Genomic DNA, 20,959 nt, shown 5'->3' with positions numbered 1-20,959 from the left:
GCCGGGGGGCCTGCGCGCGTTGAACCTCGCAGCCGCATAGCGCCGGCCCGCTGTACATGCGTGCGGCGCCGCAGTCGGCGGCCCGAGCAATCGAAAGTCACACGTTAATAAAACATGAGCAGTGGCGGCAAGACGCCGCGCTGCCTCAAGACGTTGCTTGACGCTCCATAAGTGGTGCGCTTCTGAGAGCCGTCATTGCAAAATAAATTATCGCGGGCCACGGTCGATAAAAGTTCGGGCGCAAGCGCGAGTAAATGCTGGTGGTGAAGCCAAGCTATCGCATTAGCTTGCCGGTTAACCGAAAAGCGGTGGTGGTTGAAGCGTCCGCACGGGCGCGGCGGACGTAAGCATGGCGTCGACTCGGCCGCGCAGCGTGCGAACTCTCGCGGTCGTATTTTCCCTCGCTATCGCCTGGCTGCCGCATGCCGACCAAGCGTAAGTATCGACGAGAGGTAATCATCCCGCTCATGATGCATCATTTCAGTCATCATTTTGGCGCCCGAAACCCGCAAAGGCCCGCATCAATCACCGCATAGCGAGACTTCGCGTGCGTTCCGACCTTCCATTTCAGATCGTTCTACGCATGTTGTTTACAAAAAAAAGTTTTAAAAAGTTTCAAAAAGTTTTTAAAAGTAATGAAAAAGTTTTTAGAAAATATAAAAGTATGTTTAAGTTACAAAAAAAATAAAATGGGAAATAAAAAACGAATATATATTGAATAGTAAAGTTGGAAACGGCGGAGTCTGCGGGCGGGACCGCGCCATTCATGCACATTTCACTTTCGCTCTCGCTTGCTGGACATAACATGGATTTACAACTATAATTCCTGAATGTGGCATTGTAAATAAATGTTTTCGAAGCGTGCGCTAAGTATTTATTTATAAGTAAAACGTGGTTATTATTAAAAAAATAATATTTTTGAATATTAAATAGCGAAGGCTTAAAAATATTAAAAAAGAGTAAAAAAGCATGGTACCTATAAGTTTATATTTTATATATTTTTTAAATGATCCATAATATTATTTTAATCAAACGATTATTTTATTTTGCAATGCAAAATATTTCATTTTTTTAATTATTATTTACATAATAAATTTATTTATTAATTAGTGTAAAAATATAAAAAAGAGGTTGTTATGATTTTCAATAATTATTTTAATTATCGAATATTTCTAAAATACAATAAGTATTATAATTAATTATTATTCTTATTTAGATACTTAGTCCTGCAAAAATGACTTAATTATTTATTATTATCTTAGCAAATTACACTTAATGACTATTTTTATATTAAATAAGCAAAAAATAATTGAATAATTATTTTATTATATTTAAAATACTTTAAAAATGACAAAAAAATAAAGGAAGGAACGAAAACATCTCAACACTATCAACACACATGCTATATTATGTCTGACGAATCAATTATATAATAAAGAAAACTTTAAAACTAAGTAAAAGTTTTAAAAGCTTCGTAATTTTATGAATATGAAATCATGGTTGGAAACGAGGTGTGAGTCAGAGCGATTAAGTATAATTACAATTTATACGATAATTTGCAGCTAATTTTCTTCAGTAATAGTTCACCCTTATTACAAACACGAAGGTATCAATAATTTTACTACACGAGTTTCACTATTATTATAAGCTACGTATGCCACTTAATACTTTACTAAATTATAAGCTGAATAAATATAGTTAATTAATTATAAGGATACTAAACAGTCTGCAAAGTTTATTATTCTATCAATTAGTTGATAATCCACCAAACTTAGTTGCTGTTTCAAAAAACTCAAAGTTTCGCCTAGTTTTCGTTAACTGGTAACAAATACTACAATCATAATATTCGCTTAGAAAATCAAGATTGCGAAGTTTTGCAAAAGTTAGACGTTCTGTCTATCCAAGGAAACAAGATAAATGTTCCTTGAACAATAACTGTTGTAATTTCAATAGAAATGAACAAAGGCTTTCACGATTCATATTAAATTTCATTTACTTGGCCATTGTATTTTTTAGCGCTAATTAGAAGACTAATTAAAAGCGCGATAAAAGTCAACATAACCATGATGCAAGAAAAGTGTTAAAATCAACACAGATACGAAAAAACAACTCTTTCAGGATCCTATCATGAAAAAAAGCTAGCCCCTAGGCGTATGATGTAAGTAATAATACAAAATTACAATTTCAATACACTACTAAAACTATCAATGGAACCTCTAAAAAACTAATCTACAGATAATAATCAAACGCGACCAAAAACATCACGAACACACAACGAACATAATGACAATACAATAATTATTAATGTAACTACAATGTCACATCCTAGGTACTTACATCGTAGCTCCGCTATGATCAACCTTGATATAATTGCAGCCTTCAGCGTACGATGCTTCGTCTAGCCGTTCAGTCTAGCCTAGGGAAATCCTAGAATTTCGAAAAGATCTTGAATTACGTGGAAGTCCCGCATCAAAGAGGATGTTGGTCTACTAACCTAGATACCTGCTTGCCCTATCTACTATTACGAGCACAATAATACAAGGAATTTAATATTAGCAAGCTTTCACTTTCTTGGAATATTACTTTTATTCTGTTTACATTTTTTATCTCGCTTCGGAATTTAAAGTTGAGATATTTACTATTTCATATCGGTTCAACGCCACAATACGCAATATTTACGGAAAGAAAATCTTTTTAGCTCAGTTTTCCAAAATTTCGGTATTTAACACACGATTGTTAATTAATTCTATTTAACAATGAAATATATATTATTTGTATACCTACAGCTAACAAAATAAAAATGATATTTAATCCTTTTCTGCGTTGACATAAAATCACATACAATGAACGGCTGGTTTTAAAATGCTCTTAATGAAAAGTAATTTAATTTCATTGCAAAACGTATTCTGAATCAACGAGTTTATTAAAAGGCAAGTTTAATTCAATGAAATAAAAATCGTATTGAATTGTTAATAAAAGGTAGACGCTACCGAATTTTAATTTACCAAGGCGTCGAAATAATGAAGCGCAAAATTTATTAAACTTAATGAAGTGAATTCATTCTTTAAATGGGACAAACAAGCGTTTTGAAGCTCTACTTTTTTATAAAGTATAGTATTGATTAAAGAGATATAGTCCAGTCATTTTAGGGACTAAATCGACATACCCTTTATATTACCACGTTTTGGTATCCTAAAACGTTTTGGCATCTCAATATTCCCGTATTTAGATTTAAAATCAGCGGTCAATCCATTTCTATCGAAGTGTATCGTGTTTCTGCAATATAAACTAATCTTCCTTAACACTTAAAAATATTTCCCCGTTGAAGATTGTTTGTAAACATCGGGCAATTGGAAAATAAATGCAAAGAAAACGTCAACACCTTGAACTGTTAGTATTTGACGCAAAAATTTCGCGATTTTAAGATATATTTTTCGATAGTACATATTTTAAATTTTTATAAACCAAATATTATTTAGCCAATTTTTTATAGCTTATAATATATTGTTTTGTTTTTTGTTTTTATGTTTTGATTGTAATTTTATCCAATATGTTGTTATCTTGTTGGTATAGTCAATAAAAACCCAGGTGCACGTTTTACAAGAAAAACTTTATTAAGATGAAAAATATACGTGTTACACGAGCAATGTCCGCAGAGAAGAGGAAGTACAAAACAAAATGTTGCCATTACATGAAAAGTGACCACAGATTATTGAAGGCGCAAATTTATTACAACACTCCTCCTAAATTAATGCCTTCAGAATGCAACAATTTTACAATTTTACAGAAATTTAACTTTTACTGTTAAAAACAAACACATTATAATTATTACACGGTACACAAAAGTTTACATTTACTGCATAGCTCTCATTTAACGTTTGCTACAATACTCAACAATCTTAACTTCATACAAAACAAATAAAAGAAACAACTTAACATTTTCAAAAAGAAAACTAATAACTTAACACTTGTTATTTGTTAGAATTCTAACAGACAGTTTACAGAAACAGTTTTACCTTTTATACACAGAAATACATGAAATTAATAAAAATAAACAAAGTTTACATTGGCTTATACAATATAAATAATCAAGTGTTACTGGTTACAATATTGAATTCCAATTTTGTCTCTCAGATAACTAAATTTTACTTTAGACAGTGGTTTGGTAAAGATATCAGCAAGTTGCTCATCGCTACATACATAGTTTAAATCTATAACTTTACTATAATATTTCTCTTTAATAAAATGAAATTTAATATCTATATGCTTACATCTTTTATGAAAGTTTATGTTTTTTATTACACTTATGGCACTTTGGTTGTCTAAGTTCAAACATACTGATTTTTGATTAAATTCACCTATATCACATAACAATTGCTTAACCCACATAGCCTCTTTGGTCGCAGCGCAGGCTGCCATGAATTCAGCCTCGGTAGTGGAGAGGGCAACTGTCTGCTGCCTTTGAGAAGCCCATGTGACTGCTCCTCCATTCCTCATAAAGACATATCCCGTGACTGAACGTCTAGTGCTGGGGTCGTTTGCATAATCGGCATCACTATAGCCAATGATTGTGTTAGGTTCAGACATTGGAGTGTAACATAGACCATAATCTTTAGTCTCTTTTAAATATTTAAAGATTTTCTTAACAGCGCTCCAATGGTCTTTGTCATAAGAATTTAAAAAACGGCTTACCAAACTCACAGCATATGAAATGTCAGGTCGGCTTACTGTAGCTAGATGCATCAATGAACCAACCGCCTCTCGATATGGAATGTTCCTTTCATTTTCCCCTTCTCTTTTTTCTAGTTTTAAATGTGGATCAACTGGAATGCTGTTGGGATTACAATTATATAAATTAAATTTGTTTAATAACTTTTCAATATAACTTGCCTGATGTATGAAAATATACTTGTCACATTTCTCTATTTCCATACCCACAAAGTTTCTGAGTGAGCAAGTTTTAATTTCAAATATTGATTGTAAATCATTAATCAACTCCTTTAATGTTGATTCATCTTTTGAAAATAATAATCCATCATCAACATACAGACATAGGTAACATTTTTCTCCATTGATAGTGCCAATATACACACATTGATCAGCTTTACTATTAACTAGTCCAAATTTCTTTAAAACAGTATCAAATTTAGAGTTCCAGCATCTGGGAGCCTGCTTTAAGCCATATAAAGATTTATTAAGCTTACATACCTTGTTTGCATCATAGGTTAAGCCCTCTGGTATGGTCATGTATATGTCTTCTTCAAGCTCACCATACAGGAATGCTGTTTTAACATCTAGCTGTATTATCTGAAGATTCTGTTGGACAGATTCTGAAAGTAAAATACGTATGGAATCATACCTGACTGTCGGAGAGAATGTTTCCTGGTAATCGATACCTTTTGTCTGTGAATATCCTTTGGCACAAAGCCTTGACTTAAATCGTGGACCTGTAGTTTCCTCTTTAATGCGAAATACCCATTTACAACCAATTATTTTCATATCAGGGGTTTTATCCACTAAAGTCCATGTGTTATTTTGTTGATGAGAATAAAGTTCTTCGTTAATTGACTTTATCCATTTAGCAGCATCAACAGAATTAATTGCTTTTTCATAATTATAAGAACTTCATAATCTGGTTGATCTCCATAGCACAGGTAAGAGCTTTCACTTTTATTTTTTAATATTTAAACAGATATATTATCATCCGACGAGTCATATTCAATTTCTTCTACATTCTGAGTTTTATTTAAACTTTTATTTGTGGCTGATTCAATAGGCACATAATCTCTTTTCACTGTTGATTCTAAGAATATAGCGTCTCTGCTTTTAATTGATTTTCTTGTATTAGACGCTATAAATCTGTATCCAGTACACATCTCTTCTGGTGTTTTATAAGATAGCGATCTTGTCGGAGAGCGATTAACCAGGTACTCAGCTGTGTACGTTTGGACAACTGTTGGTCTGCGGACAGCTGTAATTGGTCTACGGACAGCTGTTGGTCTACGGACAGCTGTTGGTCTACGGACAGCTGTTGGTCTACGGACAGCTGTTGATCTGCGGACAGCTGTTGGTCTTCGGACAGCTGTTGGTCTACGGACAGCTGTTGATCTGCGGACAGCTGTTGGTCTACGGACAGCTGTTGATCTGCGGACAGCTGTTGATCTACGGACATCTGTTGGTCTTCGGACAGATGTTTGTCTGCGGACAGCTGTTGGTCTACGGACAGCTGTTGATCTTCGGACAGCTGTTGGTCTGCGGACAGCTGTTGATCTACGGACATCTGTTGGTCTTCGGACAGATGTTGGTCTGCGGACATTACTCAGTGCAACACATACATTTTTCATCCTCTGAAAGTTCAACTGACCCATTCTCTGGTGCCACGGGTAAGTATCTTGCTTGATTACATCAGATATGCATGCATAGCCACCAGGCATATTTAGGCGATACATATTATTAATCAAATTTGCTGTAGCTATGATAACATTTTTATTGTTCAGTATAGCACAACCATTCTTATTAAATCTTACTTGGCCACCATTGTTAACAATTTGACTTACAGAAAGCAGGTTTGTAGCGAGTTCAGGTACATATAAAACATTTGTAAATAATATTTCATTTTCATGGCCTCTATCGTTAAAAACACTCAAGCTAATTTTTCCTGAGCTTTGAACAGGTAGTGTTTTGTTGTTTGCAACTTTAATTGATTTAATATTTGAAGTATATTCCTCTATGAATAAGTTTTTATGTTTTGTCATATGTGCAGAAGCGCCAGAATCAATATACCAGTAATCAGAGCACTCAGAAGATGCTATAAATACAGCAGCATATGATGACCTGCTAGTCGGTTTATAAGAAATCTTCCGATCATTATTTACTGTATTTGATTTACACTCAGGACTTTTATGACCATATTTGTTGCATGTATAGCAGCGGGGGCCTTTAGAATTTCTTTTACATTTATTATTAAATCTCTGACTTGAAGCAAAAGCTCTATCACTATTTGATTGTTTGACATCCTGTAATAATTTTGATTTGACGGAGTCTGATGAAATTTTCATGCCTGAACTTTCTATTGCTATAATCATTGGTTTATAAGTTTCAGGTAGACCGGAAAGCAGCATGGTGCCGAGCCACTCATCATCTACTTGAAAACCAATATTTCTTAATTTATGAGCAGTAGTCATAATTTTACTCACGTATTCCTCAACGTTCGGACATCCCTCAAGCGTTGTGTTACATAAGTCACGCAGAAGACCAACTCGCCGTGTCAGCCCGGAGTCATCGAAGACACGAGACAAATTTTCCCAGACTTCTTTCGCAGTTTTAGCTTCTTGTATGTGCACATAATTTACCGGATCAACTAAAAGAATGATCTTTGATCTTGCTTTTGTATCTTTTCTCTTGTCCAATGTCTGATCATCCACAATGCAGTCCCACAGTTCTTCGTGTTGAAGATATGTTTGGACAGCAAAACGCCATGTGGCGTAATTATCGCGGCCTGTTAATTTCTCAATTAATGCCAATGTGTTTGACGACATACTGATATTGTTGAAAGAACTTTAACCACGAACTTCAGAACACGTGGCGTGACCGGTACAATTATTGTTACTTTTTCTTCGAGGTTTTTATACTGATTGACTATATTTTGTTTCGTAGTCTGGGCCCATAACCTGTTGTTATCTTGTTGGTATAGTCAATAAAAACCCAGGTGCACGTTTTACAAGAAAAACTTTATTAAGATGAAAAATATACGTGTTACACGAGCAATGTCCGCAGAGAAGAGGAAGTACAAAACAAAATGTTGCCATTACATGAAAAGTGACCACAGATTATTGAAGGCGCAAATTTATTACAACACAATATTTACCTACAATAAATAACTGTTTTTTTTTGTCCTTTATCTCTTTATCTGTTATCTTTTTCCCTCTAGTTATAATTATTAACTGATAAGGTTGCCTTGACAGAACGAAATTAGTATATATGTGTTTAATTTTACGCAAGTATTATACATTTAGAAATCAAAGATTATAACGGAAAATCCCCGTGACCACGCTCTCTGCAAAGAGTGCAAAACGTTGGGATAATAATGTAATAAATAAGTCGCACTTAAAATCCGTTAAAATCCTTAATTTCATAATTACGTTGTAATTAAAGTAAATAAAGTAATTATAAATAAAGTAAATTGTGGTGTACCTTTAACCGCTACTAGGCAATAAAAAAATAATACAGTCATTTTACTGATAGCTTTCCAGTAATTTCAATAAGCTACTTCAAATTATATTGACAAGATATTGACATTAATAATGAAAATTAATTTGTGAAACATAATAACCACAATATGATAATGTCGGAGATAAATGAGCTATGTGGTTCGGGAATTGGTTTTATATAATATTTTATTTTAATCCGTGTCATTATAAATTTAAAGTACAATATAACAATTAACTTCATATTCCTGTTCCTAGAAAAAGACAAAAAGATTAAACAAAATAGTTTTTGAACGAGACGTTTCGAATTCACAAATTTATATACTTACTTAAATTTACTCCTTTCATATTACAAGTCATAATTAATTTCATAATTACCTACTCATTTTATTTGCATTTTTCAACTTAATATACAGTATACATATTAAGCTAGATCTACGCCTAAAAAAATAGATTACCTATTCGTATTACCAACGAAGTATCTACTTAGAATGAACTGTCCTAAAGGCTTAATATGAATGAATATGAAAATTGGTAAAAGGTCTCACCAAATACACAATGATAACTAGCTTTACCGCTTTATCACGAGCAACGCGTTATCTAATCCGAAACAATGCTAAAATGGTTCATAGATCCTTTGAATGCAATCTAAGTGCTACTGTATGCCACAATTGTTTAAGTCGTGCCAAATACTGGGCTCGCAATGGTTCATAACTTTCAATGATTGTACCTGAACAGATAAATTTGAAGTCTTGAGTAGACCCGCTTTAGTTTAAAGTGATATAAAAGCTAGAAGGGATTTTATAGCATGAAGAAAGATTTTCAACTTTTGTTCAGTATATTGTAGCTAACGAAAACCAATTGGGTTGACGAAACAAAATTACTTTAAATACCAAATAACCAATAAACAAAAACCTTAAATACCATATTTATTAATGACAAAAAGTCAAAAAGTTTGGGGAAAGTCTTGTAGGTACTATAATTCCAAAATTAAACTTTAAAAATAGCCACCAACATGCTCTGTTTTTATGCAAAATGGAAATATTCAAAGTTTTCAAAGTTTACTTATATCTGGCAGTTATTCAATTTTGGGCATAACTTCGAATAAATTTGTAAACTCAAGTAAAGTTTTTAATTCATAATATTATTCTCTTCTGACTTCTAAGGAGTCGGTGATATTTTTAATGTTTCTTTTCCTAAAACATTATAAGGTGAAATCTTCTTTTAATCGCAAAATGTGTTGGTAAGCGCATAACTCGAGAACGGCTGAACCGATTTCGATAATTCTTTTTTTATTATATTCCTTGAAGTACGAGGATGGTTTTTACGTAGAGAAAACGTAAATATGTACCACGGGCGAAGCCGGGGCAAACCGCTAGTTATAGATAAAATTTTTACAAAAATATATTTTACTAGAGAAGTAATTACCTATAAAATATTATGTTACTTGATCTAGAAAGGATTAAAACTTTAATCAATATATTATATTAAACAGAAAATATAAAATAGCAGGGGAATAAGAATGCGATGATAAATAAGCACGAATAAATATTATTTCTTCCTATAAATGCTACGAAGAAAATCTAGTTAACCTAACTTAAAAAAAATATAATCTAAACAATAACTCCACCCAACTAGAAAACATCAATTAAATGAAATTTAATAAAACATCAATTTATCCAATTTTACACCAATACCGTTTCAACCCTATATTGCATCAAAGCACTTAATCAAATTTACCGTTCATCACGCAAGTTAACGAAGTATCATGCAAAAATTTACACTATAGCCAGGAAGTTCAAGCGCAAAATCGATTAATAACACGTCCATACAACATTGCTACGAAAACACGTTGAAAAAGGGCCTGTCTATTCTTCACGTGCCTAAACCACCAAACATTTAGATGAATATAATTTAAAATAGGACAGACTAGTTTTTATCCCGGAAATCACACTAAAACGAGATCTATATGCGGGTTTTCCTCTGCCTACGCAAAGTCGCGGACTGAAAACTAGTCATTTATACATTGCTTCACTAGTTGGGCCCCCATATAAAATATTCATTTAATTTTCCGTTTGAATATTATAAACTCTACGCGCATCCCAAAAATTACGTAAACAAGAAGCGAACGAGAGGGGAAAGGAGGCGTCGCGTCGTCCTTTCGATAATGAATAGAACATAGGCTTACAAATGTTAGGAGAGTACAATAAAAACTTTTAAAAAATCATTTAAAAATAATGTACTGCGTTATGCCAAAAGTCGTAGAACAAATGTTGTTACTTATGATGTTAGCTATCTTGTCCTGCGAGGTTGCTGGTGTTTTACAAGTAACCCTGTATAGTACCTTAATCTGAGAAAAGTGCGTTCAAACTATTCAGCTGTAGAATACTGGTATAGATACACATATTGTGTTTATGCTTTCAGTTTGATCGACAATATGCGGTTGCTTTGTATTCAATATTCATGTTTTGTGTGCTGACCTTCAACCTTGTTAGAGTGGGTAGTCGTTGGGTGGTTAGTAAATGGTATTGTTATGTATGTTGTATGAGTGAAAACGTCAAATAAAGCTCCATACAATTGAGAATGCAAATTGGCTATCTATTTTAAACTCACTGTTATTGGAACTTTAATTTACTGGCTTTTTTAAAGTCGATGATGCGGTACATGCAAATGTTTGTAGAGATATTTTCTATATAAACAGAGTTTGTTTTATAAGTATAAAATATTGTGCATTCATATATATTTAAGATCAAATACATAGTCGTGACGGTTATCGTAATGATAAAAATATAATACCTACAAGAAAAGATAAAAAATGGTCACTGACTTTATTTCCATTAAATATTACGATAGTCTAAATTGAAATAATTAGTAGAGACATCTTAAACTTTTCGATAGTGATATTATCTGGCAGTTTTTTTACATCAAAAAATTGTTTTGTAGCAGAACTCATTTACGTATATGGAAACATAAAGGTTGCTGTCGTAATTAATAACAATGGTTATTCGTTAGTAAGCTTATTTGAAAAACTATAAGTATACTGTTTATCTATGAACTGCAATGTTTCAAGTACAATCTGCCTTAAAACTACGTCTCTTTACTAAAATTAAACTTCACAAATAAACAGATCAAACCGGACAGTTAAGTTAAAATGTGGGTAGTAAAATCAATCACAATCTACAACCGTAGTATTTGTATTTCAGCGTACAATCTACAAATCTTACGGGCACTATAAATAAACAGTCTAGAAATACATTCGATTGCTATTTATAAGTGTATTGGAGTCAAATGTTTTACACAATAGTCGAAGTTATTTCATTGACACCTTTATTTGAAACTCTACAGATTTCCCGACGGTTTCTGAAGTGAAAAGTTCACTGACTTTGTTCGATTTAAAAGTAATATTATTATGAGTTATTTTATTGAAAAAAGTTTTAACTTATACGTTTTGAACGTTTATTCGGAGTCTGTTATATTTGGCAATGGTTTTTTACTGACTCTGATTAAAAATTATTCTTTCAAAATGACTATAATCTATACTAATATTCTAAAGTTGAAGAGTTTGTTTGTTTGTTTGAACGCGCTAATCTCAAGAACACCTGGGCCTGTAGACAAAGTAACAATTACAAAACGATAACGAAGTTAGAAATCGCAAAAATGTATGGGATTGACATACGCCGCGTTAGATCACGTGGTCTATCTAATGTCAATCCCATACATTTTTGCGATTTCTAACTTCGTTATCGTTTTGTAATTGTTACTTTGTCTAAGGCCCCTGGTCCGATTTGAAAATTCGATAAAAAGTAAAGCTCATATAATTATTATTAAATACCATAATCGATATGCTTTATAAATACATATCAATCCAATCCAATCAATACATATTTGATCCAATATTGCTTTATGGCTGAAAAACCTCGGATCAATACCAGTACGAGCAATGCTCTTAAACTGAAAATATTATTGTATAAATACATGATATTTGATTTTCATAAATACGTTTTTTGATTTTAATCAAAATGAATATGCATCCCATTTGTCCAATTATACAAGTTATGATTGTTAATCTGAAAATTGTATAGAACTTAATTTAACACCGACTACATCACTTTAACATTAGACAAAGGTACAAAGTGTTTTTGAGTAACTAACAAAAATATAACAGATATACTGAATATTATGAAAGGTAAATATTAAAAATGAACTATAATTTATTTGCCCGTAGCAAGCACATAATACCGAGTAGGATGAGTAATTAAAAAATGCATCGTATCTTTTCATTCCACGGCGAGTAAATAATTTCATATTAAGGCAGGGTTTTAATAAAATTATTTAAAAATCTCGACTGAATGTTAATTGACCTAGTTATACAAGACTGGTATCATGTAAACTAATGAGACTTTCGCAATAAAGTATTTAAGAGGTTTTTCCGGGAAGATGTCGTAATTTTTATGTCAGTTTTAATCTGCGCTTTAAACGCAGTTTTAAACGCTTCATAATATATTTTACGAAGCGTTTTCTAGTAGAGCTCATTATCTTAACATATATTGAATGAAAGTTGTTAAAGTGAAACTTTTATTACATCGTCTCAAACTTTTTGGTCTGTGTAGCGCATGTCGCGTGTATCGCGGCTGTAAAAAGTAGCATATGTCCTTTCTCGGGTATCAAAATATCTCTATATCAAATTTCATGCAAATTGGTTCAGTAGTTAAGGCATGATTGAGTAACAGACAGACAGACAGAGTTACTTTCGCATTTATAATATTAGTATGGACTCAACAGATTCCCCAACGGTACCGAATACTTAATAGTACTAACGGCTTCTATGTTCGTCAAATTGTAGTTGTCACTATGAATTCTTAATCGAAACTCGGAACTACGATTTTGAACTAGCACTAGATATTTTATTAATTAAGTAGTTGGTACTATTAATGAAATTAAATTGCAATGGACAGGTGTTTATCGCGTGAGTACAGAAAAGCGGGGTGTTGGGTTTGATACTTGGCAGGACACAGAAGCTTATCTTAGCTTATCACTTAGGTACCTGCCCGTTAAGAAAATTGATCAGAAAAACAGATGCATAATGCATCTACCCCATACTCGAGAGAGGGACGCGGGAGCTCATTATTATTAATTTAATACTTTTGCTATAATTATTAACTACATGAAGAAATATATTCAAAAAACCAGAACAAACGAAATAAAAGTATGTTACGATTTAATACGTAAAAGTGAGAGAGATATTTTCACATCTTAGTCTTCTCTTTTGTTGCCATAATATGAAAGATTATTACTGTTTATACGAATCCATACTAATATTATAAAAGCGAAAGTAACTCTGTCTGTCTGTTACTCAATCACGCCTAAACTAAGGAACCAATTTGCATGAAATTTGGTATGGAGATATTTTGATACCCGAGAAAGGACATAGGCTACCTTTTATTGCGAAATATGTATCATGGGCGAAGCCGGGGTGGACCTCTAGTAGAGATATTTTGAAGAGTTTGTAACCGTCGATTCCTAACACGGAATTATATTTATAACATAAATTAATACTTAAGCTATCATATTTTATTTACAATTCGCGAATTATCGAAAAATATAATGGGCCTTAATGTATTACACGAAATATGTTACTTTTTATAAGGTATTCCATCATGTTACGCGAAGGTTGGTAACTAACCTAGGTTAACATAAAAAAATAATACAAAGCTTTAGAGTTTTCGTTTTACACTGATGGACAGACTGTTTTCATAATTCTTTCATAGTTGGACATATAATATTGAATCCCTGAGTGCTATAGGCTATATAATATTAGCTAGCTAGTAGGTACCATGGACCCAATAAGTATCTAGAATATAATATTTGTCCATGCTAGTACTCAATAAAAGCAAAATCCCCTAAAACCAGTGGATTTATGTGCTTTGCCAAATGTTTATGTAAGAAGTTATATGTTTAATTTATAGAATATATTATAAATTGGTAATATAAAGGAGAAGAAAATAAGAGTGTCTCTTCGAACAGAATCTGTTCTTGTTAGTGTTAAGGGCTTATCATGTCACTTGGAGAGTGATAGCGAAAGTTTTTAAGACTCCACATTTAAAAGTATCTACTGCACCATTTACTCTTATTATCGAATATTTAAACCAGCTGCATTAATAACAACACCTGAAAATCAACACCAAGAAACCAAAACTCAAACTACATTTTCAGTGTGAAATCAAATAGAAATGTCTTCACAATTGAAGTTGAAAGCCTGTTAAAAATAGATACCACTAGGCGATAACGTCTTGACGCGAATTTGCTTGATTTCAGCGGATAGTTTATTCTGGAAACCTTGACATGGAAACGGCCTATGAGAATATTTAGTGGCACTCTAAATAGCACCTAACTATTAATATAATACGACACAAAATGGAACGTATAGTGGACTAGAACGTAGGAATGCATATTATACATACAATAATTTACTTAGTATTAAAATCATTAACTATTATATACAAAAATTAGTCATGCGTAAGAACTTATTTTAAACTTTGCAAAATGAAATGAGTAAAATATCATGGTTTATAATTTAACACGCTAAGGGCCGGCGCCCACTGCCGGCACGGCACGGCATGGCACGGCAGAGCATCCCGCGGCGTGCAATGGCATCCCGCGGCATGCCTGCTAAAAGCCCCACTAATGCTGCATAAGTTTCAACCTTATTTCAACTAGCTAGCAATCATAATTCCTCGACCCCAAAGCAAGACACGTCATGCCGCCGCATCCTGCGGCGTGCCGCGTCATGCTGCAGCATCCTGCGATACGTCGCGGCATCGTGGCATCGAAATAAAGTAACTTGAATTCTAAACTGATTGAAATAAGATTCAAAATAACTTCATTAGTAATAAAATCCTCTGCCCTGCCATGCCACGCCGTGCCGGCAGTGGGCGCCGGCCCTAATATGTCTTCCTAAAATATGACACATTTTACGACTATATTTATTTAATTTATTACTGTCAAATATACAAAATGAAGCATAAAATTCTACAGTAATTAATCCAATATCGAATATAAAGCCCCAATCATTCGTAAACAAAAGCTCATAATATTTTATCAAGGATTAATTACTTTAATAAAAAATGGTTGTATTAATTTATTTGATTATACTGTTTTATATAAATATTCTGATCAAACTTGTATTATATTTTATTTGTTTTCAGTGAATTGCATTTATGAATAAATAATTAACTCTCAATTAAGATCATTTGGTTTAATTACTCTTCCATTTATAATTTATCAGAAATTTGCTTTCATCGTAATCCTATTTATAATAATTCATGTCAAAATTGCTATGAATACCGATAGCTTATAAATTTTCATGTATTTAGTTCAGTGTAGTTACAGTTCAAGAATTTCAAATAATTTAAAATGTTATCAACATGTCGTTTGTAGCTAGATCTTCTAAAGTCACACAACCGAAACATCTAGAAATGTGACTGCAAAAACCTCCAAGGTTCAACCAAAAAGCCATTTTAAGGTAAAAAGACTCCAGTCTAAAATAGCCACAGACAGATTTTCGAGGATATATACACGCGATAGACTTTTGAAGGCAAAGCATGTATAGAATATTCTGTTTGACTGACGTTAACGAGAAACGTGTTATTTTAGCAAGGAAAAATATTAGTTTCTTAGAAGAACCTATGAAGCAAAAAGCCGAAGCGAAAGCGAAAGCGAAGTAAATCTATAATAATTGTGGAAATGTTTGAAGAATACATCCTTAATTCTAACATTATTGTAGCGTTATCAATATTCATGGAAGGTTGAAAAAATGACAAAATAAACAATATTTCAATTCGGCCCATAAAGTCTTAAATTGTCCATTCGGAACAAAATGTACCTGTGCATCTATAGTTGAGCCATTTTAATAGGCAACATTTGACAGTTCAACAAAATTCAACAACGTAACCTAGTAACGACGACATAGAATAACATGATATTTCATTTTGTTAGAACTGCACATTTGCTTATCTTTTTTCAATTACGATTACATATTTATAATAATAATGACCCATACAAGTAACTTTAAGATTTAATTTTACTGATAAACCATTCTAAACATAGTAAACAATTTTTGATTTAAATAATTTACTAAAATAAGTTCATTACTGGGACAGGGATTCGCCTGATGAATTTTAAAATTGACATGTGTTTCAAGTTCGATTGACAAATGTTTCAAGTCCGTATCGATTAATTCACTTTAATCGATGTTTTAAGCAGGTTACCTCTCTTCGAAGATAAAATTGATAGAAGTCAAATGTTGCCTATTAAATTGGCTCGACTATAATACCTCGAACTACCAAATTAATACACCACTATTAAATAACATTCAACACTAAGCAATTCCAATTTACTCTAACAAACTAAAGAGCTGAAATCCACGGCTTCAAACGATTAATTTAGATAGAATGCCTGGCATCCAGGCGTCTAGAATTTTGAAGTGCAATGAAGACCTTAATGTTCACGGACAATAAAGGAATTCTTCGAATATGAGAATTGCAGAAACAATATATAAAATGTGGAGCAAAATTATGTTATTTTGAGTTCCTTCAAATAACACTGGAAAATAGTATTCGACGTTTATCGCTGTTTTGATTGGCTTGTTATGTCAACAACTTGTAGTCAAAATTGGAATTTTGCACGGCAAAAGAATGTTCTTTTTGGCGAATATTTTTGAAATTATTCCCCATTTTTCGCAGCATAAAACAGCGAACTCGAATTTTATTTACAATATTCGTTGAATGTATATTGAACGTCGGTTCTTTGCATAGAAATCTAAATAACAAGACACATAGAAGTGCTTTAATGTCATAATTCGTATGAAAACCGCTGTCGCCAAAATCAACACATTTAAACCGATAGCTAAACAGTACACACAAGTAAACTATGCCTTTTATTGGACAGCTTGATTTTAGTGAAAACTAACTTATCTATTGAATTAAGCTTTTGAATATGTATCCTAACGCACGAATTTACGGTTAATTTTAGAATAACATCCCTAAGTATATGAGACTTTTTGCTCCAATACGAACAAACGTGATAATAAGAATGGTCGACTGTGTCATTCATTGTTATTTCGATTACTATGGTGACACTCGTAATACTTGTAAATATTCTATAATTTTAGGGAAAAACGGCATTATTTCTAAAAAAAATATTTTCCGATGAAATATTATTCCTTTATAAGTATAATTACAACTTGTGGAAGAATTTCCGCAATGGGAATTGCTGAAACACACCATGTATACACTCATACGTCTCCAGAGCAACTGAACAGTGACGAATGCACTGGTGATGTGCAAATCACCTGAGTGGCGACAAGGTCACGCACGCTTACGACTTCTAGTGTCTTGTTATTTAGATTTCTATGGTTCTTTGAAATATTGCTGTCTGAATAACATTAATACTGATCAAAGGCAAACACGGGCAACGCGATCCAATTGTTCATGTAGATGCATTGTGAATCCTATCCTATCCTACTAATATAAAAAATGCGAAAGTCTATGAGGATGGATGTATGTATATGTGTAATGTGTATGTTTGTTTGTTACTCTTTTACGCAAATGCTACTGAACCGAATACATTTAAATTTAGCACACATATAGAACGTAACTTGGATTAATACATAGGATAGCTTTATCCCGGAAATCACACGGGAACGGGAACTATGCGGGTTTTTCTTTGAAAACGCGGGCGGAGACGCGGGCGGAAAGCTAGTAGAGTATAATATTGGCACGTCTGAGCTTTAAATGTCCATATAATCGTCTAACTTTGTTTGGAACACGCAAAGTCATTAAAACTTCATTTAGTTCAACTTTTACATATAGGTAGTATATAAAATCGCATGCACAGTTAGCTGATTTGAATTGGCCCGAAGTAATTACGGTTTTCAGGCGATATATATATTTGCTACAACTACTAATTTTATTCCGTAAAAACTTTTATCAACAAAATTAAGAAAGTCTTTAATCCATCACATAAAGTGGATAGAACTGATAAACATCATCTTACACATCGTAAACAAAACCGGCCAAGTGCGAGTCGGACTCGCGCACCGAGGGTTCCGTACAAACCTGCAATTTTTTTTCACGGGTTCAAGGCAATTAGATCTAAGTATTTGATATGAATTTCAACTTGATAGCTCTACGCGTTCATGAGGAAAAAAGTAATAAGTTTATATTATTTATTAAAAAATAAATATATATATTTTGTAATGTAACTAAAAATTTAAGGTTTTCGGAAATTTTCCTTTATGTGTGCTATAAAACGTTGCTTCATGCCAAATTTCAAGATTCTAGGTCGACTGGAAGTACCCTTTAGGTTTTGATTCCCTTGCGAGTACTTGTGAGTTTCAAAATATGCAGCTTAAATTGCTGTTTCTTTTGATTGCGTTGACATAGAAGTTTGATTTTGTTACAGCTTAAAGGTATTATAGACCTGAGTATTTGGTATGAATTTCAATTTAATACCTCTACGCGTTTATGAGGAAATGGGTAGTAAGTTTAAAATTATTAAAAAAAATATATTATGTGATGTAACTAAAAATTTACGGTTTTCGTAATTTTTCCAAGATTCTGAGTTCACGGGAAGCACCCTGTAGGTTTTGATTCCCTTGCAAGTGTCGAAAATTTGCGGCATAAGCGGCTGTATCTTTTGATTGCGTTGGCTTAGAAGTTTGATTTTTTCACAGCTTCAAGGGACAGTAGACCTGAGTAATTGATATAAATTTCAGCTTCATACCTCCACGCGTTCCTGAGAAAAAGGGTCTTGACAGACGGACGGACGGACAGACGGACAACAAAGTGATCCTATAAGGGTCCGTTTTTTCCTTTTGAGGTACGGAACCCTAAAAATTACAAATTTTTCGGGTGATAAATTATGTAATAAGCGTAGGTAATTATTGCGAGCTTAGACAGTAACTACAAATTACACTAAGTATAACTCTTATTGGCAAATCATGTCCAACTTCGGTAAAACCACAGAATCAAAAATCAGAGATAATGTTAAATTGAATCATGATTCATTCATGGAAAAAATTTGACTTTATGGAGTTCGTGATCAACAGAAGGAATGAGAAATAAAATACAAATCCCATCTTAGTAATAGTAATGTATGTACCTACTTGTATATTAAATAGTAGATTTGATTATAGAATTTCATAAAACATATTATTATTCAAAAATAATTATTATAAGCGGTTAGACAAGTGGGTAAAATAAATCAAAACAGTCACCCTAAATTTTAAATGAAAACACGCAAGAAATGAGCAAACCGCATATTCGTTGTAGGTAATTTTAACAATTATATATTATGTTTGAAGTGATTAAGCATATTAATATGAAAAGAAAACCAGAGTATTTTCCCTTACATAAGATTATAATTTTATGAATGTGAAATTTCTTTCCGCTGAAACATGTTAAAATTCCTCTATTCATCAACATACAATTTTGAGAGACATATGTATTCAGAATAAATCCACATCTTTACTCATCACATATAACTATTAGGGTTGTCTCAGTTTCTACATCGTGCTTAAATGTCAAAGTTCATGAATATTAGTTATTCTGAACTGATAATAATCGTAGTGATTTGTATACATTATTATGGAATTGATGTAGAAAAGTGCATGAAATGCAAAAATAAGAAGATCTAAAACAAATGTATAAAATAATTGCTGTAAATTAACAGAGAATGTTATGCATAATAGATAGATAGAAAATGAATAAATAGAATTCGAACTTTGTTTCAAAATATATTTAAATTGAAAATCAATTGTGATGCGTTGCGGCGCGAAGAAAATTATCAACAAAATTATCAATTGAAAAAATATAGTTTTTAATGTTTGCGGCTTTGACAACCCTATGCAGTTAAGCTGCATTAGTTGATTGTTAAGCTTGTTTGATGTGAGGGTAGTTCTCTAGAGACTTGCTGTGGTTGTTTAAAGTTGTTGTTTATTTATTTCTCATTAGCGGCATGATTGTTTTACAGTGAGTGCTCCATTAATGGATTAGATGAAAATGGAGGGTAATTATGTTTGATTATTTGTTGTTCTTATTGTCATTGTTAATCAATTTATAAGATGGCACATTGTTTTAAGTAAAGATTTAAAAAATTGTGTGATTTCAATAGTGATGTACTTAACTGTTTTAAGCAATTTGTAACAGACAAAATATTTTTGAAGTGAAAACTTTTTCTGTAATGAGTATTCCTTAACTCGCGTCAGGACACGTGACCTGATCGAAAAAGCGTAAGACGGGTACCATTCCAAAATATCAAACATGCTCAACGTTAATAATCAAGTTTTCACTTCTGCCGGCACTCCCGGAGTGCAACCCGTTTTTTTTAAATAAACAATTTGAGCCATTAACAGTAATTTTTACTTCATATTACCCATATTTAAATCGTAACAATGTTTTTATCACTTGAGAACATTTAAGGTAAATCTTAACCGATTGTTATATTATATCTTTAAATTCCTGACCTAAAATTATAAAATTCTGTACTGTGTTTTTAATAAATCTGGTATTTAAAATCATTAATTAACGATCATTATATCATTCATTCATTTATGAATATTTTAGATATTAAAACAATAATACCTACCTACTTAAAATTATTTAGAACAAGACTTAAAATAACATTATTTATTCTCTTTAATTAAAGGAGTATTACATATACGTGCAATGCAAGATAAGATAAATTCCAAACTT

The 20,959-nt window shown here is 32.5% G+C and overlaps 2 protein-coding genes across 4 annotated transcripts in view; one reads left to right on the top strand and one right to left on the bottom strand.

Moving 5' to 3' along the window:
- Positions 1-349: 349 nt before the first annotated feature.
- Positions 350-20,959, top strand: part of LOC149910980 (gamma-aminobutyric acid receptor subunit beta-like) — a 55,483-nt gene continuing 34,873 nt past the window's right edge. For 2 of the 3 annotated variants that reach the window (XM_090101677.1, XM_090101670.1), the window contains exons 1-2: positions 350-435; positions 10,568-10,570. In XM_090101677.1, the coding sequence (XP_089957803.1) occupies positions 350-435; positions 10,568-10,570 (89 nt within the window). The remainder of the gene's footprint in view (positions 436-10,567; positions 10,571-20,959) is intronic. The other variant, XM_090101662.1, reaches the window with a different exon arrangement.
- On the bottom strand, positions 3,592-5,672 carry LOC149910981 (uncharacterized). The gene is made up of 2 exons (XM_090101603.1): positions 5,209-5,672; positions 3,592-4,831 (listed from the first exon to the last, which is right to left on the bottom strand). Exons 1-2 carry the CDS (start codon positions 5,220-5,222, stop codon positions 4,096-4,098), a joined length of 750 nt encoding a protein of 249 aa, XP_089957729.1. The 5' UTR covers positions 5,223-5,672; the 3' UTR covers positions 3,592-4,095.

This window comes from Colias eurytheme, chromosome 1 (genome assembly GCF_061535395.1).
Source record: "Colias eurytheme isolate Ceu_HAF_F1 chromosome 1, ilColEury1 Martin Lab GWU primary, whole genome shotgun sequence".
Classification (NCBI taxonomy): Eukaryota; Metazoa; Arthropoda; class Insecta; order Lepidoptera; family Pieridae; genus Colias; species Colias eurytheme.
The sequence above is the reverse complement of the archived record's forward strand: the minus strand, read 5'-3'. Positions and strand labels throughout refer to the sequence as shown.